Source organism: Lontra canadensis, unplaced genomic scaffold (genome assembly GCF_010015895.1).
Source record: "Lontra canadensis isolate GAN:19392208 unplaced genomic scaffold, GSC_riverotter_1.0 scaffold26, whole genome shotgun sequence".
NCBI lineage: Eukaryota > Metazoa > Chordata > Mammalia > Carnivora > Mustelidae > Lontra > Lontra canadensis.
In genome coordinates, this window is record NW_022631020.1 from 18905643 (window position 1) to 18923973 (window position 18331).

The window sequence follows — 18331 nt, forward strand, 5'->3', positions numbered from 1 at the left end:
AAAACTGACACTCTGTCTCCAAAGAACAACTCTCCATTTCTCCTTCCCTCCACACTGGAGCAGCCACCATCTACTGTCTATGCATTTGACAACTTTTGATAAAGAAGTGGAATCATACAGTACTTGTCTTTTTTGTGACTAGCTTATTTAATTTAGCATCATGTCTTTGAGATTCATTCGCATTGCACCCTGTGACAGAATTCTTTCTGAATTTTTTAAGACTGAGTAACATTCCATTGTATGTTTTACTGCATTTTATTTATCCACTCATCCATTCATGGTTGCTTAAGTTGCTTCTATCTCTTGGCTGTAGTGGATAATGCTGCTATGATTGTGAGTGTGTAAATACCACTTCAAGATTCTCCTTTCAGTTCTTTTGGATATATGCCGGAAGTGGGATTGTTGGATTTAGTTGCTCTTATATTTAGTACATTTGGATCATCAAGCACCATTGATTGAGAAGTCCATCCTTAATAAATGAATCTGAATGTTAGCTGTATCTGACACAAATCAGATTTTCAAAAAAATGATTATTTTCTATGTAGGCTTACCAGTTATGAAAAAATGAGTACTTTGTTCTTCCTTCCTGTCTAGTCTCGTACTTAAGCTTTAGGAGCTATGTTTAAAATTATCCACAGCAGCATTTTTTTTTTTTTGTATTGGAAAATTGAATGGTTTTTATTTTTATTTTTTGCTATCAGTAATAGAAGGACAAATAGGGGGCATCTGGGTGGCTCAGTCAATTAAGCTTTTGCCTTCGGCTCAGGTCATGATCCCAGGGTCCTGGGATCAAGTCCCACATTGGCCTCCCTGCTCAGTGGGGAGTCTGCTTCTCCCTCTGACCACCCCCCCCTTCTCATGCTCTGTCTCTCTCTCACGCTCTCAAGTAAATAGATAAAATCTTAAAAAAAAAAACTAGAATGGACATATAGTTGTAATATAGTCACGTGAACTATTAATATTTTACAACAAGATGGGTGCCTGGGTGGCTCAGTTGGTTAAGCAACTGCCTTCAGCTCAGGTCATGATCCTGGAGTCCCAGGATCGAGTTCCGCATCAGGCTCCCTGCTCAGCAGTGAGCCAGCTTCTCCCTCTGACCCTCCCCCTTCTCATGGTCTCTCTCTTTCAAATAAATAAATAATAAAGTCTTAAAAAAATATCTTACAACAAGAATGAATGAACTTAACAGTCATACATCACTGTAAAAATACATTGTAAGAATATTGTTTAAAGAAAGGTAACCAGGAAAGAACACAGAGTGTATCCTGTTCATATACGGTTCAAAATATGAAACTTAAGTAATATACAATTTTGATATAAACATGAAAAAAATCATAAAAGCAAGAGAATGGTAAACTCTTGAAATTCAAGGTAATTGCTACTTTTGAAGGAAAAGGGAAGAAATTGAGTAGGGAAGAAGAGCCAGTGTACTTAAAAGATAGTGGTAATATTCTTTTTACTAGTGCATATTCTTCTTCATTATTATTATTATCCATTATTCTTCATACCTCATTTTGAAAATATTTTGTTACTATTCTTTTGTATGTACTGTGTAGTTGATAAAAACTTTTCCAAAAAGAATTCATAGCAAAAAAAAAAGTGGTAAAGAGGTAGAGGCAGCTTTTTGAGAATTTTTTTGTGGAAGGGATAAGAGAAATGAGATGATGGTTGGAGGGTATTGTGGGTCGCTTATAGGTTACTGTTTATTAGTGTTTGAACATCTACATACACTTTATTAGTGCTTCCTTTCTGAAAACCGCATTCCAGGTCTTTTGCCCACTTTTGATACTGGATTGATTGTCTCTTATTGATTTACAGGATTGTGGATATTGTTGTTTTGTCTCATACGTATGTGTCACCTATTTTCTTTCAACTTGCCCTTTGTCTTTAAACGTTTTTTATGGAGTTTTTGTTGTATAGAAGCTTCATATATGTATGCTGTTGCTCTGTTACTTATAAAGTATCATGATCTATAATAGTGTTTCATTCAAATTATTTCACTTGTAGTGACAGATAATTTTATTTATATATTTAACTCAGAGAAAACAATGAACTACATTTTGTCCTCTTTAAGCTGACTATATTCTCTTTGTATCATCAATTGTACTTTGGAAATTTAGAAACTGTATGTTGAGGTGCTATGATTATTTTTTCTTGAAGGTTTCGACCAAATACTAGAGAACTGTGGTGTTACAATGCAGTGGTTGCTGATGCCAGACTTCCCTCTGCAACAGACATGCAATCCAGATGCAGTATTCTAAGTCCTGAACTTGCCTTACCAACAGGATCCAGGGCTCTCACCACCCGATCTCATGCAGCTTTGCACATTCTAGGTAGGGTTGCTCTTTTGATGATCAGCTAATTTTCATTAATATGTGCTGAGGATTTTTTTTAAAGAATATTTAGATTTGTGTTTCATTTTCTCATATGTGTTAAACAACAATCTGCTAGTTGCAATATACGTTAAATCCTCTATCTTAAAGAAATTTGTTAATCCCACAAACACCAACATACCAGACTTGAACCAACACAATTCATGTATGGCCAAACATAAAGCATTCCTGAATATAATTTCTATCAGGCAGATTTTTTTAAAATACTATTTTTGTTCAGCTTTAATATAAAAACTTTAGAGATGCAGATGGAATATTCAAATGTATAATTATAAAATTTAATTTATATACATTATTTTAAAATAAATTCTACAAAATATTTTTATATAATTATGAATTTTATATATATTACTTCTGTTTTTTCTTATATAACACAATTTTCATAGCACACCAACTTCACTTCTATTTAATTTATAATATATAAATTTAATTTATAATACAGCATTTTTTCAGAATTTATATATATTCTTGTCATAGAAGTTATATACTAATCCATGTAACTACTTATTTATTGCTTTTAAGAAGACTCATTTATGGTTATCTAAAATTTGCAGTTCTGAAATCATATTTCTAAGTATAATTAAATAGATCATACATATAATTCCTTGCTTCTTTTTTCTCAAATTTTATGTGGTAATCATTGTAAACATCCAAAACTTGCATTGATTAAGGTTCTCTCAGCCTGCTGTCTTCCTCATGTAGAACTCTAAGAATCTAAAAGTAATTCAGAGTTTCATAAAAGGAAGAACCTTGTAAAGACTCAAAGATTGAGCGAGTCCAACTTTTCAAGTTTTTGCAAAACATTGACATATAGAATGTGTTTAAATATAATTACCCAAATAGAGGAGAATTCTTACTGGTTATAGGTATTCTTTCATGAAACATTGTCTAAAGCTTAGAATACATTTTTGAGCACACTCAGAGTTGATTATTTTAATTTGTCCCCTACAGCATCTCATACCATCAATATAATGGGAAATTTTAATTTCAAGGAGTTGAATTTTTGTTTGTTTCTAGGTTGCCTTGATACCTTAGCAGCTATGCAGGATTTAAAAATGGGTATTGCAAGTACAGAGGAGGAGACTCAAGCAGTAATGAAGGTTTATTCCAAAGAAGATTATAGTGTAGTAAACAGGTTTGAAAGTATGTATATTTATGTTTAAGAAATATTGTTATTTAAGTGAAATATATATATAGTTATTTTATAACATTAATTATTATTTGTATCCTTTAGGTCATGGAGGGGGCTGGGGTTACTCTGCTCATTCAGTAGAAGCTATACGTTTTAGTGCTGACACTGATATTTTACTTGGTGGCCTTGGTTTGTTTGGAGGGAGAGGAGAATATACTGCTAAAATTAAGGTAAGCAGTTTTTGACACTGTTGCCCTTTTTTGTTTGAAGATCTTGGTTTTGACTTAGTTTATGATTATATATATATATAATATATAATAAAGGACTTGAGGAAACTTTGCTAAAATGTAATGCAGTAATACTAGATCATGGACTCATTAGAAAATCAAAAGTCAAGATGGGAGGAAATGAACAGAGAATGATTTTTTAATAATTTTAGGCTGAAAGAGACTAGTCCATCTCAGTCATTTGTGCTGAACTTCCTAGTGGTCTAGGAACAGCAGGACATTTTGATATGCCCCTGATACGTTTTGATGCGGGGACATTTTGACGTAGCTTTAAAAGTTTTTAGCATTTTTGATGCCAAATCCTTTGTAAACCAACATGATCACCCTGAGACAGGGACCAGGGATGAAGCGAGAGATGGAATATGGGGTATGGATTTCATCGGGTAGACAAAATAAAAATAATCAAAAGTCCTCAATTTACTGTACCTGTTCATCTCAGAAAGGGTCTGAGGTTATTCCAAGCAAAGGATGTGCTCATTCTTTGAAAATTCACTAAGAGCTTGAATGTTCCACTTCTTAGATTAATCTGGTTTTGCCTTTAAAAGAGAGGGGTGCGTCTGTGGCTCAGTCGGTTAAGAGTCTGACTCTTGGTTTTGGCTCAGGTCATGATCTCCGGTTCCTGAGATCGAGCCCCAAGTTGGGCTCCACACTGGGGATGGAGCCTGCTTAAGATGTTCTCTCCCACTCCCTCTTCCCCAGCCCCCGACCCCTGTTCACATATGTAAGCTCTCACGCTCTCTCTCCAAAAAAATTTAAAAATAAAAAATAATTTAAAAAAAAAATAAGAGAGAAAACTACAGTTTGTGCCTTAATTTCAGTAGCAGGCTTCATTAAAAATTCTAATTAATGTTGGGCAGAGGGGGGTTGGGGGGGTTATGGACATTGGGTAGGGTATGTGCTATGGTGAGTGCTGTGAAGTTTGTAAACGTGGAGATTCACAGACCTGTACCCCTGGGGGGAAAAAAATATATATATATATGTTTATAAAAAATAAAATTATTAAAAAAAAAAATTCTAATTAAATGCCATCTGTTTAGGAGATCTTTTCTTACTCCTCTCGGTAATATCTAAAACTTATATTATTATGTTAAAACTCCCTTACTATGATAGTTTTTGAGGACACTTCCCCTAGAAGCCGAACCAGAACTGACAAACTGTTAAAGATACAGCTTCTTTCTGGCTATAATTGGAATACACATGCTAAAGAAATACAGATAATATAGAAATTAAGAAAGAATTAAAAGCCCCTTGAGTTATATAGAGGATAGGGATGAAATAATAATTAAGAACACTTAATTATTAATACAGTGGCATAGGTAGGTAGGTAGGTAGGTACATACGAAGGAAGGAAGAAAAGGAAAAGAAAAAAAGCTCACGTGGATAAAATGCATTAGTTGAGTTCTCTCATTCCATCACATGTTTATATTTGGTACAGAACAGCTGAGAACATTTGCTATAAATAGATGAATATATAAATAAAGAGGACTGAGATTAACATAGACCATAAGTTTCTTAATTTAAATATGTAGGGTTGTGTATTTAACATTAAAAAAAGCAGGCATTCTGATTTTTATATTCTGCAGTGTCCAACACATTATTGGAAACACACAAAATTATAAACATATTATTCAGCAGGTTTGCATGACTGAGCAACTGGACATGATGTGTTTTTCTCCTTTTCCCAGCTGTTCGAGTTGGGTCCTGATGGAGGAGATCATGAAACCGATGGAGACCTTCTTGCAGAGACCGACGTGTTGGCTTATGACTGTGCTGCCAGGTAAAGATTTCCTCATTACTCAGCAGCATCCTCACATACTTAATGTAAAAAATTCATTGTGAGTGAAGAAATGTAAGAATGCTGTTTTTAATAATCTGTGGGGATGCCTGGGTGGCTCAGATTGTTAAGCATCTGCCTTCAGCTCAGGTCATGATCCCAGAGTCCTGGGATGGAGTCCCACATCAGGCTCTCTGCGAAGCCCTCTCTCTCTCTGCCTCTCATCCCTCTCTCTCTGCCTGCCGCTCTGCCTACTTGTGCTCTCTCTCTCTCTTTCTCTATCAAATAAATAAAATCTTTAATAAATAAATAATCTGTGATCAGATGCTTGAGAAATTAAGCTGTATATTAGGTAAGGTAAGTGCTGCATTTAACAGGACTGTACTAAAACTAATAGTGTTTTCCGTATTTGTATTTTAAAAGATAAAATATTTCTCCATTGAAGATGAAAATATACATATATTTTGCACACTTTTGTTTTCATGTACAACTTAGAGAGCACCTACTGTGCTAGCTTTCTAGTGATGTCCTAGAATTATTTACTACCTGTAGCAGTATGTCTATAGTACCAAATAGTCATAGAGAGCCATAATTCAGATCACTCATGTGGCCTGACACCATGCTTGTAGTATATGCTTGATTATAACACACTTGGGGAGGTGGCCAACTTTACTGAAACCTGTTAGGATAATGGGTTTCCTGTTACCAGAATCTGGATGTTTATTTATAAAGCTTCATTAAAAGTATGAAGAGAATTAGCTTTTATCAGTCCTCTCTGTGTAATCCCAAGAATTCTCTCTTGTGTTATGACAAGTTAGTGATTTGTTTCAGGGGATATAATTATGAGGAAAAAATAAATTAAACCTCATAATAGTAATAATAAACTGTACTTGCCAGTAATAACTATGTTAAAACCTTGTGTGTTATATATAAGCTTTTTGCTAGTGAAAATGTGTATTTACTAAAAATGGTAGTAAGACATTAAGTTTGCTTTTAACAGATAACTACTTTTGAGAACAAAATAGTAAACCCACAGAAAATTTTTAGTTTTTTCACTATAAGCACTCACCAGTATCAGGAGATATTTTTTAGTTGTTTTTTATGTGATATACAAATGAAGATTAGGAAGATTTTAGGAAATTAGCTGATTGATTTTTAACAGAGCCTTAAGATGCCATTGTCACTTAGTATTTATTTTTGAGCATATAATTATGAATCAAAAATATATTGATTCAAAAAAATATATATTGTTTCACGTACAGAGAATCACCTAGATTTTATTCATTTCCCTGCTAACAAAGCCCAGGTTCCTAAGGCTAGGATTAAAGGACTTCAGTAATCTTTTACATCTTTTTTAACTTTCTACCTAACTATACTTTTTTATCTGTCTTAATGCTTTAACCTAACTGGACCCCTTGTCATTTTTAAGCCCTGTTTTGTACTTTCATACCTCTACAGTGCATTAATTTTTTCCCTTCCTCAAATACCCTTCATTCTTTTCTCTATCCCAGTGACAACCACTACAGTCTATTACCTAAAACTTTATCAGATCTCCTTATTTATATACAAGCTTTCTCCTTCTATTTTAGTAAATTTTTTGTGTGGTTACTGTGACAGGCACAGTTCCAAATACTTTATCTGAATTTCCTCAATCCTCAAAACAATCCTGTGATCTAGACATCATCTTCATCCCTATTTTCACAGGAAGAAACTGAGTCACAGAGAGGGTGTAATATCTTACCCAAAGTTACACAACTAGCAGATCACGAAGCTGAGCCTTGAACTCAGGCCATCTGACTCCAGAACCATTTTCTTAACATACTTCCTCTCAAAACACTTTAAAACTGAGATTCAGAGTTTCTTTTTCCAATTAAATTGGCATGTGTTTTTTTGGTTTTTTTTGAACAATTAAAAAAATTTGTGTTATTTTAATGAGAGCTTTATAACATTTAACCAAGTTTTGGAATTCAAGGTAAGGAGTGCCATCACCATGACAACAAATGACTATTATGTATATGTTCCTGTGCAGATATTTTTAGTTTTTAATTTGTTTCAGACTTTTTAAAATAGGTTTTTAATGATGTTCAATAAGAATCTTACACAATGAATTTCATGTTTTGTTTATAAAGGATATATAACAAATATATGTAACAGGGAAGCGCAAAGGCATTGTCTTTGACTCACTAATTTTTCTCTCAGAGAAAAATATGCAATGATGTTTGATGAACCAGTTCTCTTGCAAGCTGGTTGGTGGTATGTAGCATGGGCTCGAGTGTCCGGACCCAGCAGTGACTGTGGATCTCATGGACAAGCTTCTATTACCACAGATGATGGGTAAGCAAAATGTTTAAGTATTACTTAAGCAACTCTCATTTTTGTTAGTGGAATATTGTTTTAGCAGCTCAGTCTCTCAGAAGGATAAAAATGTCAGTAAGACTAGATCATAATGTGACTGCCAAACATTAAATTTATGCAATCTCATGCCAGATTAAGGTCTAGACAGAACAGGGAGAGAATAGGACTGCTACTCTTTGCTCTTGTCATTTGTCATTTGTATGTATTTCTGGGTGTTACATCATTTAAGAATTTATTACCAATTAGAAATTACATAAAGTGACAAGAAGAGTGAGGAATTTGGAAACCATAAAAAAGAAATAAATACTTGCTATAAAATTTGACAGTCCTTATAAAAACAGTTTATAAATTTCAGAGTTTTAGCAATATGAGATGGTATAGCTTTAATAAGATGTAGGGGGAGATTTACTGTTTAAATTTCATATGTAGAGTGCTTTTTAGTTTATAAAACTCTTTCATATCTATATTCTCATTTGATGCCCTCAACAGTTTTGTGAAACTGTTATTAGCTCTGTTTTCCGCTTGGAAATAGAGAGACAGGAGGTGAACTGACTTGCTGCACATCGTATCACTGCTGTGTGGCAGAATGAAAACTAGACCTGGAATCTCTTTTGACTCTAACTCCAGCCTTCTTTATTCTCGGTACTCTGGATTTGTGTGTTTGAAAGGACTATCATTTAGAAGAGAAATTCAGTTTACTCCTTACTCTTCTTGAGCATGAACTATTTGAAATGAGTAGAATTTATGTAATAGTATATTTCAAACAGTTTTGTTCAGCTTATAACAAAGCTTATCAAAAACAGAACAGGCTAATTAATGAGGGGAATTCTTTGTTCCTGAATGTTCAAGTGGAATGCATTAAATAAATTAAGCCTGCTGTAAAGTATCCCTTTCAGACTTACTCTAAGATTGTGTGCTAGCACTAGGGAGACCGCTTTGATCCTGGACTGTGTGATTCCATATGCCGCTCAATGAACTTCGCAATATCACAGCAGTTTGAAGCTAAAGCTTATGTGTGCGGTTGAGCAGATTTTAAACTCTTTAGAAGTTGAAGTATTTTGTTAAAAGCTTTTTGTTCTGGGGTGCCTGCGTGGTTCCAGGGGTTAAGCCTCTGGCTTTGGCTCAGGTCATGATCTCAGGGTCCTAGGATCAAGCCCCACATCAGGCTCTCTGCTCAGCAGGGAGCCTGCTTCCCCCTGTCTCTCTGCCTGCCTCTCTGCCTACTTGTGATCTCTTTGTCTGTCAAATAAATAAATAAAATCTTAAAAAAAAAAAAAAAAGCTTATTGTTCTAGGGGCACCTGGGTGGCTCAGTCCTTAGGCGCCTGCCTTCAGCTTAGGTCATGATCCCAGAGTACTAGGCTCCCTGCTTGGCTGGAGCCTGCTTCCCCCTCTGCCTGCTGTTCTCCCTGTATGTGTGCTCTCTCTTGCGCACGTGCACCCTCTCTCTCTCTTGTTCTATCTCAAATAAATAAATAAAATCTTAAAAAAACAAAAAGCTTATTGTTTTGGTTAAAGTTGAGCTGGGGAAGACTAGAAGGAGGCAGGACTGCTGCTTACCAAGGAATTCCTGATCAGGTTTAATTCCTTTATTTTAATTCATGAAGCCATTTCAGAGCTTGAACCAAAATAAAAACAACTCCTTTTTACTTGTGTTTTTCCGTAAAGAATGAATCTCTGTTCATTAAGATACAATTTGAAAACACTGTTGTCAAATTTCTTATTTCCTTTCATGTATCTTGAATCATGTTGTTTTGTGGTATCATTGTTATTTTTTCTCTTCTTAGGGTGGTTTTCCAATTTAAGAGTTCAAAGAAATCAAATAATGGTACAGATGTTAATGCTGGTCAGATACCTCAATTATTATACAGGTATTTAGCATATTTATAGTTAATTAATATGATTTAGTCCTTTGTTATAATGATCTAGGATACTATAAAATATATATGACATAATGAAAGAAATTATTTGAAGCACACAGCAAGTTATAATATACCAGTAGAAATATAGCTATTTTTAACAAAAAACACTTAATATTTTGTATATTTTTAAACATATTCTACATTGAGCTGAATTTTAAACTTTACTTCATGACTCAGATTATCGTATTATGCCATTAGCAGTATTTTAGTAACTTATTTATCTGGATTTTCATACCCACTTCAAAATATTATAAAGTAATAAAAATTTATCTTAGAGAAATGATACTGGGACATTAGATGGGGACTTCAGATGCAGGCCTGATTGATTTCCTGCTGTCTTATGTTTCCTGTTTGTACTGTAATGGAATGAAAAGAAAATCTCTTACTGTTGAGGGGTGCCCTTACTGCTGAAAAATTTCCTCCTTTTATTTGAAATGTCAAATAATAATTATCCATGTGATAATATTTATTATATTTATAACATTTAATAATTTTAATTACTACCTGGTATTTGAGACATTTATGGAAGCATATGCCTATTATCCATCTATTTCTAGTAGATTACTATAATAATATTTAGAATGAAGAATTAAAATATATGTAAACCCTCACTAAAAAATGTCATTCTTTGAGTGTAAAAAATCTAAAGAAATACCTCTCCAACAGTGACTGTCTCTCATGTCTTTCTTCCATAGTAATCACTTTTAAGACTCTAGATGGTGTCCCAAGAAGAGATTTTTGTTTGTTTCTATGCAGTTTATTATAGTTAGAATTCGTAACAATTAGCATTATGAACATAGCAACTTGCTCACACTACTCCTGGGTACACTGGTCGAATAACTTTTTAATAATATAGCCCTTAAAATTTAATAGTAGCATATTTTGCTATTGCAAAAATGTATATTTTGAAAAGAAAAATGTCATTGGACTTTCCAACATAAATTTATGTGTGTCTGCTACCTTCAGACTTCCAACCAGTGATGGCAGTGCCTCAAAGGGCAAACAGCAAACCAGCGAACCTGTACACATTTTAAAGAGATCTTTTGCAAGAACTGTCTCAGTGGTAAGCCATTTTTTTTAAATTTCAGAGTTTTTTGTTCGGTGCTCTATTTCATTTTGATATTTAGCATTTAGCCACTCTTCTAAGAGTTTATTTCAGGAGAGTTTTACAAACTCAGATTTGTTTTTATATTAACACTGAGATCCCAGGCCAAAGAGTAAGCCCTTTAAATAATGGGAAAATAGAGATGTTGGGTGACTTTACCATGAACTTCAACATGAACTGATATAACTGGTGGGTTTTCTAGTAAATCATGTATGAATACATATGTGGGAGGAGTTAAAAAGTGAAAGAAAAGTTAAGGCTTAAAAAAAAAAAAAAGTTAAGGCTGATACTGACAAAAAGCACTAGCCTAATGCTTGAGGAGCTAAATACAAGAGTTATATATCTAAGTTCTCTGTTGAATTACTTGACTATCCACATTCTACATTTAAAGAAATACCTCATTACGGGGGTTGCCAGTGTATAATGGAAAGCCAACATGATTTAATTGTCATGAAATGTCTGAATGTCAGAAAGCCTGAGTTAAGTTCTTCTTTCATTTATTAGTTGAACATTCTTATGCCAGTTATCTAAATAAACTGTGTGATAGCATCATTATGAATTTCTAATGAAATAAGGGATACAATAATGCTTTTTAAATATAAGGCACTATATGAATGCAATTTATTCATGTAGTTGGTAGTCTTTCATGTTCGTGAACCGTGTACGATGAATGCTTTTTTGTCTTCTTTTTTAAATAACAAGATTAATACACGTTCCTGGTTGGGAAGAAGGTGGAGTGGGGATAAAAGATATTAAAAGTATGCTAAGTATACTAAAGTCACCCTGTTACTGTTTACATTTTGATGTATATCCTTCCAAACCATTTTTATACATACACAAACTTGTTAGTCTATATATACAGCATGCTGTACAGTCTCCTTGTTTGTAATAGTAAAGTTTTTCATCTTTTTTTAAAATTTTCATAGTGTTAAGGACATAATCCATGTTAGTGTATTCTGTTCTATGTTAATCTTTTCTTGTATTTGCACAGCATCCCATAGAATAATTGTACTCTTAATTTATTCAACCCTATACCTATCAATTTCTTGTTTTTTACTATTATGTCCTTCCATATGCATCTTTGATTACTTAGGTACTTATGTGAGTGTTTCTACTGGAAGTGTGCTGATTTAAATTGTGACGTATCGTGCCAAATGACCTTCCAAAAGATCTTTGATAGTTTATAGAGATAGAGCTTGCAATAAGATTTCAAGAACTTTGGCTCCTTGGTATCTTGGCATCCTTTTAGTATTAAGATCAGTTTGATAGCTTTTGATCCAAATAAGTATCTTGATTCTGTATGTCTTTTTCAGTGATCTTTTTTTTGTGCTTATTGATTTTTTGATATTTGTGTCTAAGTGGTTTTGTGGTCATTAGGTAATTGTTATCTTGATATAAGAAATGTATTCAACTCTATCTTTAAGAAGCTAAACTATAAACTCTTATCTTGGTATTACTATACCAGAGGACTGGAATTTGGTGGGGGTCAGGGAATAAGTGCTTTGCTTTGAGATGATCTAGTATTTGTCATCATGTAAGTATGGTAAAGCCTGTAGAACAACTAGAACTGAAAGGAATGCTCACTACCCTAAACCCACATTGGAGAATTTAAAAACCTAGAAAGAATATTTTAGTATTTTGTAGTCAATTTCTATCTTCTATTAACTTGTTTATCAAGGATGGGCTATAGTTTGTATGGTAAAATTTAATATGTAGACATAAAATAAGTTATTTAATACTGTCACTAATACCTAATACTAAATAAAATACTTTATTATATTAAAAATTATTAAAGTGCTTTAAATACTTTTAGCTTATTTATATAATACTACAGTAACAGTGTAGAGTTTAATTTTGCTTTCAAGTAATCATGTATTTGTTAATGTTTTTAATTTTTCCCTTACTTATATGGTAAATTAGATAGGTTGGTAGCAGGGAAACAAAGATATATTTTTAAATAGGCAAATATGGGGGTGCCTGAGAGCCTCAGTCACTTATGCCTCTGCCTCTTGGTTTTGGCTCAGGTCATAGTCTCATAGGTCAAGAATTCTAGCCCTGAGTTGGGCTCCATGCTCAGTACAGAGTCTGCTTGGGATTCTAGCCCTCTGCCCATCCCCCCACTTGCTGATACACTTTCTCTTTCTGAAGTAAATAAATAAATAAATCTTTTTAAAAATAAAGAAATGGGCAAATATTGAAAAATGTTGCTTTTATACATGCCTAACTACTTTATCTTGTTTGTCAAGCTTCAAAGATATTCCTAATGGTAATGTGATAAATGAACTAGTAAAATATCCATTATTTGGGCTAATCAAAACTCAGTAAAAAAGTTCAAATAAAGTTTTGTTTTGTTCTGTTTTTTTCAAATAAAGTTTTGAAGTTCAGTGTCATCTTTCCATTTGATTAAACCTATGGTATTGTTTGAACTAATTGTTTTCTGTTTTTTCATATTCTGGATTAGGAATGTTTTGAGTCATTGTTGAGTATTCTTCACTGGAGCTGGACCACCTTAGTCTTAGGAGTTGAAGAACTTAGAGGATTAAAAGGATTCCAGTTCACAGCTACACTTCTAGATCTAGAGAGACTGCGCTTTGTGGGTACCTGTTGTCTGAGGTTATTGCGTGTCTATACCTGTGAAATTTACCCAGTATCAGGTATGAAGCATGTTTTTAAATTACTTTAAGAAGAAAATTTTGACACATTGGGAAGGTCTGTATAGGGATAACCAGGAGTTTAAGATCCCCAGCTGCCTTTAATCTTCTCCTAAAATAAGGGCAGAAAGTCAGCTTTCAAGATCCTTATGTATTTACTTAAAAAGAATAAAACAGATTACATGTTATGTTGATAAAAAATCATGTTAAACTAAAAAAATACTCTAATAACGTATTATTTTAAACAGATTCGGTCAAATAGAAATTTTTTGAATGACTCATTTGGACTTAAATGCTAAAACCAATGTTCTGGCTTTTTAAAAAATTTTTTCCTACTTAGATTTTTAAAAGAAATAATTTTGGACTACATTTAATCTCTAAATTGTTTCATTTCTAAGTTTTGAGTACTTGCAATCTTTAGCTATATAGGAAATTACTTGAATTATATTGAGTATCTCCATGCATATTTATTACTCCATTTAATTAGCAATCTGCTTTGTTTCCTCAAAGCTACAGGAAAAGCAGTTGTGGAAGAAACTAGCAAATTAGCAGAATGTATTGGAAAAACCAGAACTTTGTTAAGAAAAATTTTATCAGAAGGAGTTGATCACTGCATGGTGAAGTTGGATAATGATCCTCAAGGATATCTCAGTCAACCCTTGAGTCTCCTAGAAGCTGTCCTTCAGGAGTGTCATAATACCTTTACTGCCTGTTTTCATTCTTTCTACCCAACTCCTGCCTTACAATGGGCTTGCCTTTGTGATCTGCTGAATTGTTTGGATCAGGTAATTTCAGTTTGAAAACTGTTAGTTGAAAATATGATAGATTACCTAATACTCTTCAAGGAAATTAAGTGCTATTGCCTCAATATTTCTAACTTCTATAAATGATAAATTAGGACATTGGTTTGGTATGTGTGACTTAAAGTTGAAAGTCATTTTTTTTTCTGCTTGCTTTATCATGTTTAGCTATAAAATTGGTAGGCACAATTGATATGCTCTTTGAGCCTGTGAATGAGTGTGCACATGAACGAGAGCAAGAACAATCATGAGTGCGTGTGTAAGAGCAAGGACAGCGCTAGAAGGGGAGCTTCTGCCACCCCCATAGCTGCAGAACGGTCAGGAGAGAGAGCTGTGAGAGAGCTTGCTTGCTAAGAACCATTCATTCATGAGGAAACTGCGAGCCTTATAAATGTGTATGCTCCAAATCAGTTTCAAAATACTTGAGGCAAAAAGCTGACAGATTTTAAGGTAGAAATAGACAAATTTATAATGATACTTGGAGATGTCAGTGCTCCTCTTTCAGTAATGAATAGAACATGTAGATCAAAAAATCAGTAGAGAAATAGGAGATCTGAACAACACTGTCAACCATGTTGGCTTTATTGACGTTTATAAAACAGAAAGTGCAAGTGCAGAATGCATGTTATGTTCATGTATACATATCATGTTCACAAAGCTAGATTATATGCTAAGCCATAAAACACATCTTAGTAAATTTCAAAAGATTAAAATTAAAGAGTTTCAGACCACACTAGAACTAAATAAACCAACAGCCAAATATATTGAGAAAGGCACTAAATAGACAACACTTCTAAGTAACCAGTGAATCAAAGTAGAAATCCAAAGGAAATTAGAAACGATTTCCTACTAAAAGATAAAAGTATAACATCAGAATTTGTGACATGTAGCTAAAGCATTCCTTGGAAGAACTTTATACTTTTAAATGATTACACTAGCAAAGAAGAAAGGTTTAAAATCGATGATTAAAGTTTCTACCTAAAGAAGTCAGAAAGCATTAGCAAACGAAAGTAAGAAGTAATAAAGATGAAGGAAATAATAAAGATAAGAGCAGAAACCAGTAAAGTAAAAACAGAGAAAATTGACAAGTTCAAAGTTGGTTCTTTGAAATTAAAACCAAATTAATAAACTCCTAGCAAGTCTGCCTGAGAGACAAGAGATAAAGAAAAAACACAAATGATCAAGGATAAAACAGGGATTGTCACTATAGATGCAACAGACTGATAAGGGAATATTATGAACAACTTTATATTAGTAAGTTGCAACTTCAGGTAAAGTAGACAAATAGCTTGAAAAATACAAAGTAACCAGAACTGACAAGTAATAGAAAAATCTGAACTGCCTTATATCCATTTAAAAAGTGAGTTTATTATCAAAAACTTTCCCACAAAGAAAACTCCAGATGCAGATAATTATCATTGGTAAATTCTATTAAACTTATAAGAAAGAAATGATATCAATCTTTAACAAACTCTTTCAGAAAATATTGGAGACATTTCCCAACTAATTTAGTCAAGTTAGCCTTATCCTTTTTTTTTTATCCTGATACCAAAACCTAACTAAGATATTAAAAGAAAAAATTAGTACAGGCAAACATTACTCAAACATAGATACAAAAGCTCTTAACAATATTATCAAATCAAATCCAGCAATATAAAAGATACATCACACCCACTAGGGTTTTTCTTAGAAATGGAAGGTAAAATTACACTTTCAAAAAAAAATTACACTTCCAGTGTAATTCACCATATTAACTGAATAAACAGGAAAAATTGTATAGTCTTCTCAATAAATAATGAAAAAGCATTTGACAAAATTAGCACTTAATCAGTGAGGAAAATTTCTCACCAAACCAGGATTTAAGGAAACTTCTTCAACCTAGGATTATAAAAGATAGAGGATATCTACAAAAGAATCTACAGTTAATATCATACTTAATGGTGAAATATTGAATACCCCCCCTAATAAGTTAGGAACAAGGCACAAGGTGACTGTTCTCACCACTTCTATTCAACATTGTATTAGAAGTTCTAGCGCCTTTTCCTCGCCTAAGAAAGTTCACTGTCATCACCAGGGCATACTAGCCTATTTGAAAGATAGTCCCGTGATGACATCTGGATAGACAACTTTGTTTTATTTTATCATTACTACTTTTTAAGCTATTTACATACTGAATTTATTCTTGGCATTAAAAAAATGTATTTCATTGTGGCAAGAACTACTTAACATGAGAGCTACCTCTTAACACATTTCGAGCATATAATATATTGTTAACCACAGGTACGATGTTGGACAGGAGATCACTTACGCTTACTCATCTTTTGTAACTGAAACTTTATACTGGTTTTTCATCAGTTCCCCATTTCCCCCTCCTCCCAACCATTCTATTCTCTGCTTCTGTGAGTTTGACTATTTTAGATACTTCATGTAAGTGGAATCATGCAGTATTTTGTCTGTCTGTGACTAGCTTATTTCACTCATTATTGTGTCCTCCAGGTTCACCCATGTTCTATAGCAGAGTAGTGTATTTTACCAGACAGTTTCCTGGGACTGGATTAGTGCACAACTTACTGTCTCAACCTGTCCAATCTTACATGGTTGTTTTCTTTGCCACTGAACAGGTTACAGGCAGGCTAACTTTAACTAATGTTGGTTTAACAGATAGGATATTGCTTTTAGCCTGAATTTGTAACACAAATGTTTGATGAACTAAGTAATGTGTATGTAGTTTTTGTGAATTAGGATATTCTGTCTTGGTAAGTTTTTAATATTTTGTTAAAAAATCTGGGGTGCCTGGGTGGCTCTCCGTTGGTTAAGCATCTGCCTTCAGTCTCAGGTCATGATTTCAGGGTCTTGGACTCCCTGCTTAGTGGGGAGTCTGCTTCTCCCTTTCCCTCTGATCCTCTCCTCTCTCCTGCTCTCTCTCTCTCTCTCTCTCTCAAGTAAATAAATAAAATTTTAAAAAATTTACAAGTATGCTACTCATTTTTCTGAATAAACCATATAGTGTGATGATATAATTTTATGACCTTACTGCAATGTTTATTATAATAACTATTCATTATGCTCCATTAACATTAGTAGCACCAATTACAATTTAAATCATTTATTATTGGAGCAAAGTGGTTTCAGTGCTTGTTTTACTGGACATGCCTTAGATATATACTGATTGAGGCCTTTTTGATGTCATTCTTTGAGCATAGTACTAAAGAGGACTGTGATTCAGAGGATATATAAAGTTGTTGGTTGGAGAATAAGAGGCTGATTTTTCTTGATCATATTTAATAGTTTTTCCATCTTCATTGGGAAATAACTTGGAACAGTTGTGTTTAAAAGTATTGTTCTATTTAAATCTCATAACAGGACAATTAAAATGAATGCTAGAAATTTTTGTAATAATTTAAAGAGTTGTTTACCTTTTATATACAAAAAAATGTGGATTATACTGATGCCATATTTCTTCGGTGGGTGCATATTTCTGTTTTTAAAAGGATATCCAAGAAGCAAACTTCAAGACCTCGAGTAGCCGATTGCTTGCAGCTGTTATGTCGGCCCTTTGCCACACTTCTGTTAAGCTGACTTCTATCTTCCCTATTGCATACGATGGAGAGGTACTGCTACGATCAATTGTTAAACAAGTTAGCACAGAGAATGACTCAACACTAGTTCACCGGTTTCCCCTTTTGGTAGCACATATGGAGAAACTCAGCCAGGTAGGTCTTTTTCTGAACTTTTATACTGAAAACCGCAAAGGAAGGTATATTTAAGTTGGTGCTTATTCTTCTACACTGGTGTTTATCAAACAAATATGTGTTTCACAAGAAGACCTAAAATTCAAGGGGGAAAATTTTTTCATGTTTACCTGTAAATCTGTAATATTTTTTCTCTAATTTTTAAATTTTGAATGAAACCT

The 18331-nt window shown here is 33.5% G+C and overlaps 1 protein-coding gene across 13 annotated transcripts in view; it reads left to right on the forward strand.

Moving 5' to 3' along the window:
* Positions 1-18331, forward strand: part of MYCBP2 (MYC binding protein 2) — a 262254-nt gene that overhangs the window by 115072 nt on the left and 128851 nt on the right. For all 13 annotated transcript variants that reach the window (XM_032864195.1, XM_032864196.1, XM_032864197.1 and 10 more), the window contains 10 exons: positions 2161-2333; positions 3411-3536; positions 3628-3755; positions 5498-5589; positions 7786-7920; positions 9728-9811; positions 10829-10925; positions 13429-13621; positions 14129-14403; positions 17910-18131. In XM_032864195.1, coding sequence (XP_032720086.1) covers positions 2161-2333; positions 3411-3536; positions 3628-3755; positions 5498-5589; positions 7786-7920; positions 9728-9811; positions 10829-10925; positions 13429-13621; positions 14129-14403; positions 17910-18131 — 1525 coding nt within the window. The remainder of the gene's footprint in view (positions 1-2160; positions 2334-3410; positions 3537-3627; positions 3756-5497; positions 5590-7785; positions 7921-9727; positions 9812-10828; positions 10926-13428; positions 13622-14128; positions 14404-17909; positions 18132-18331) is intronic.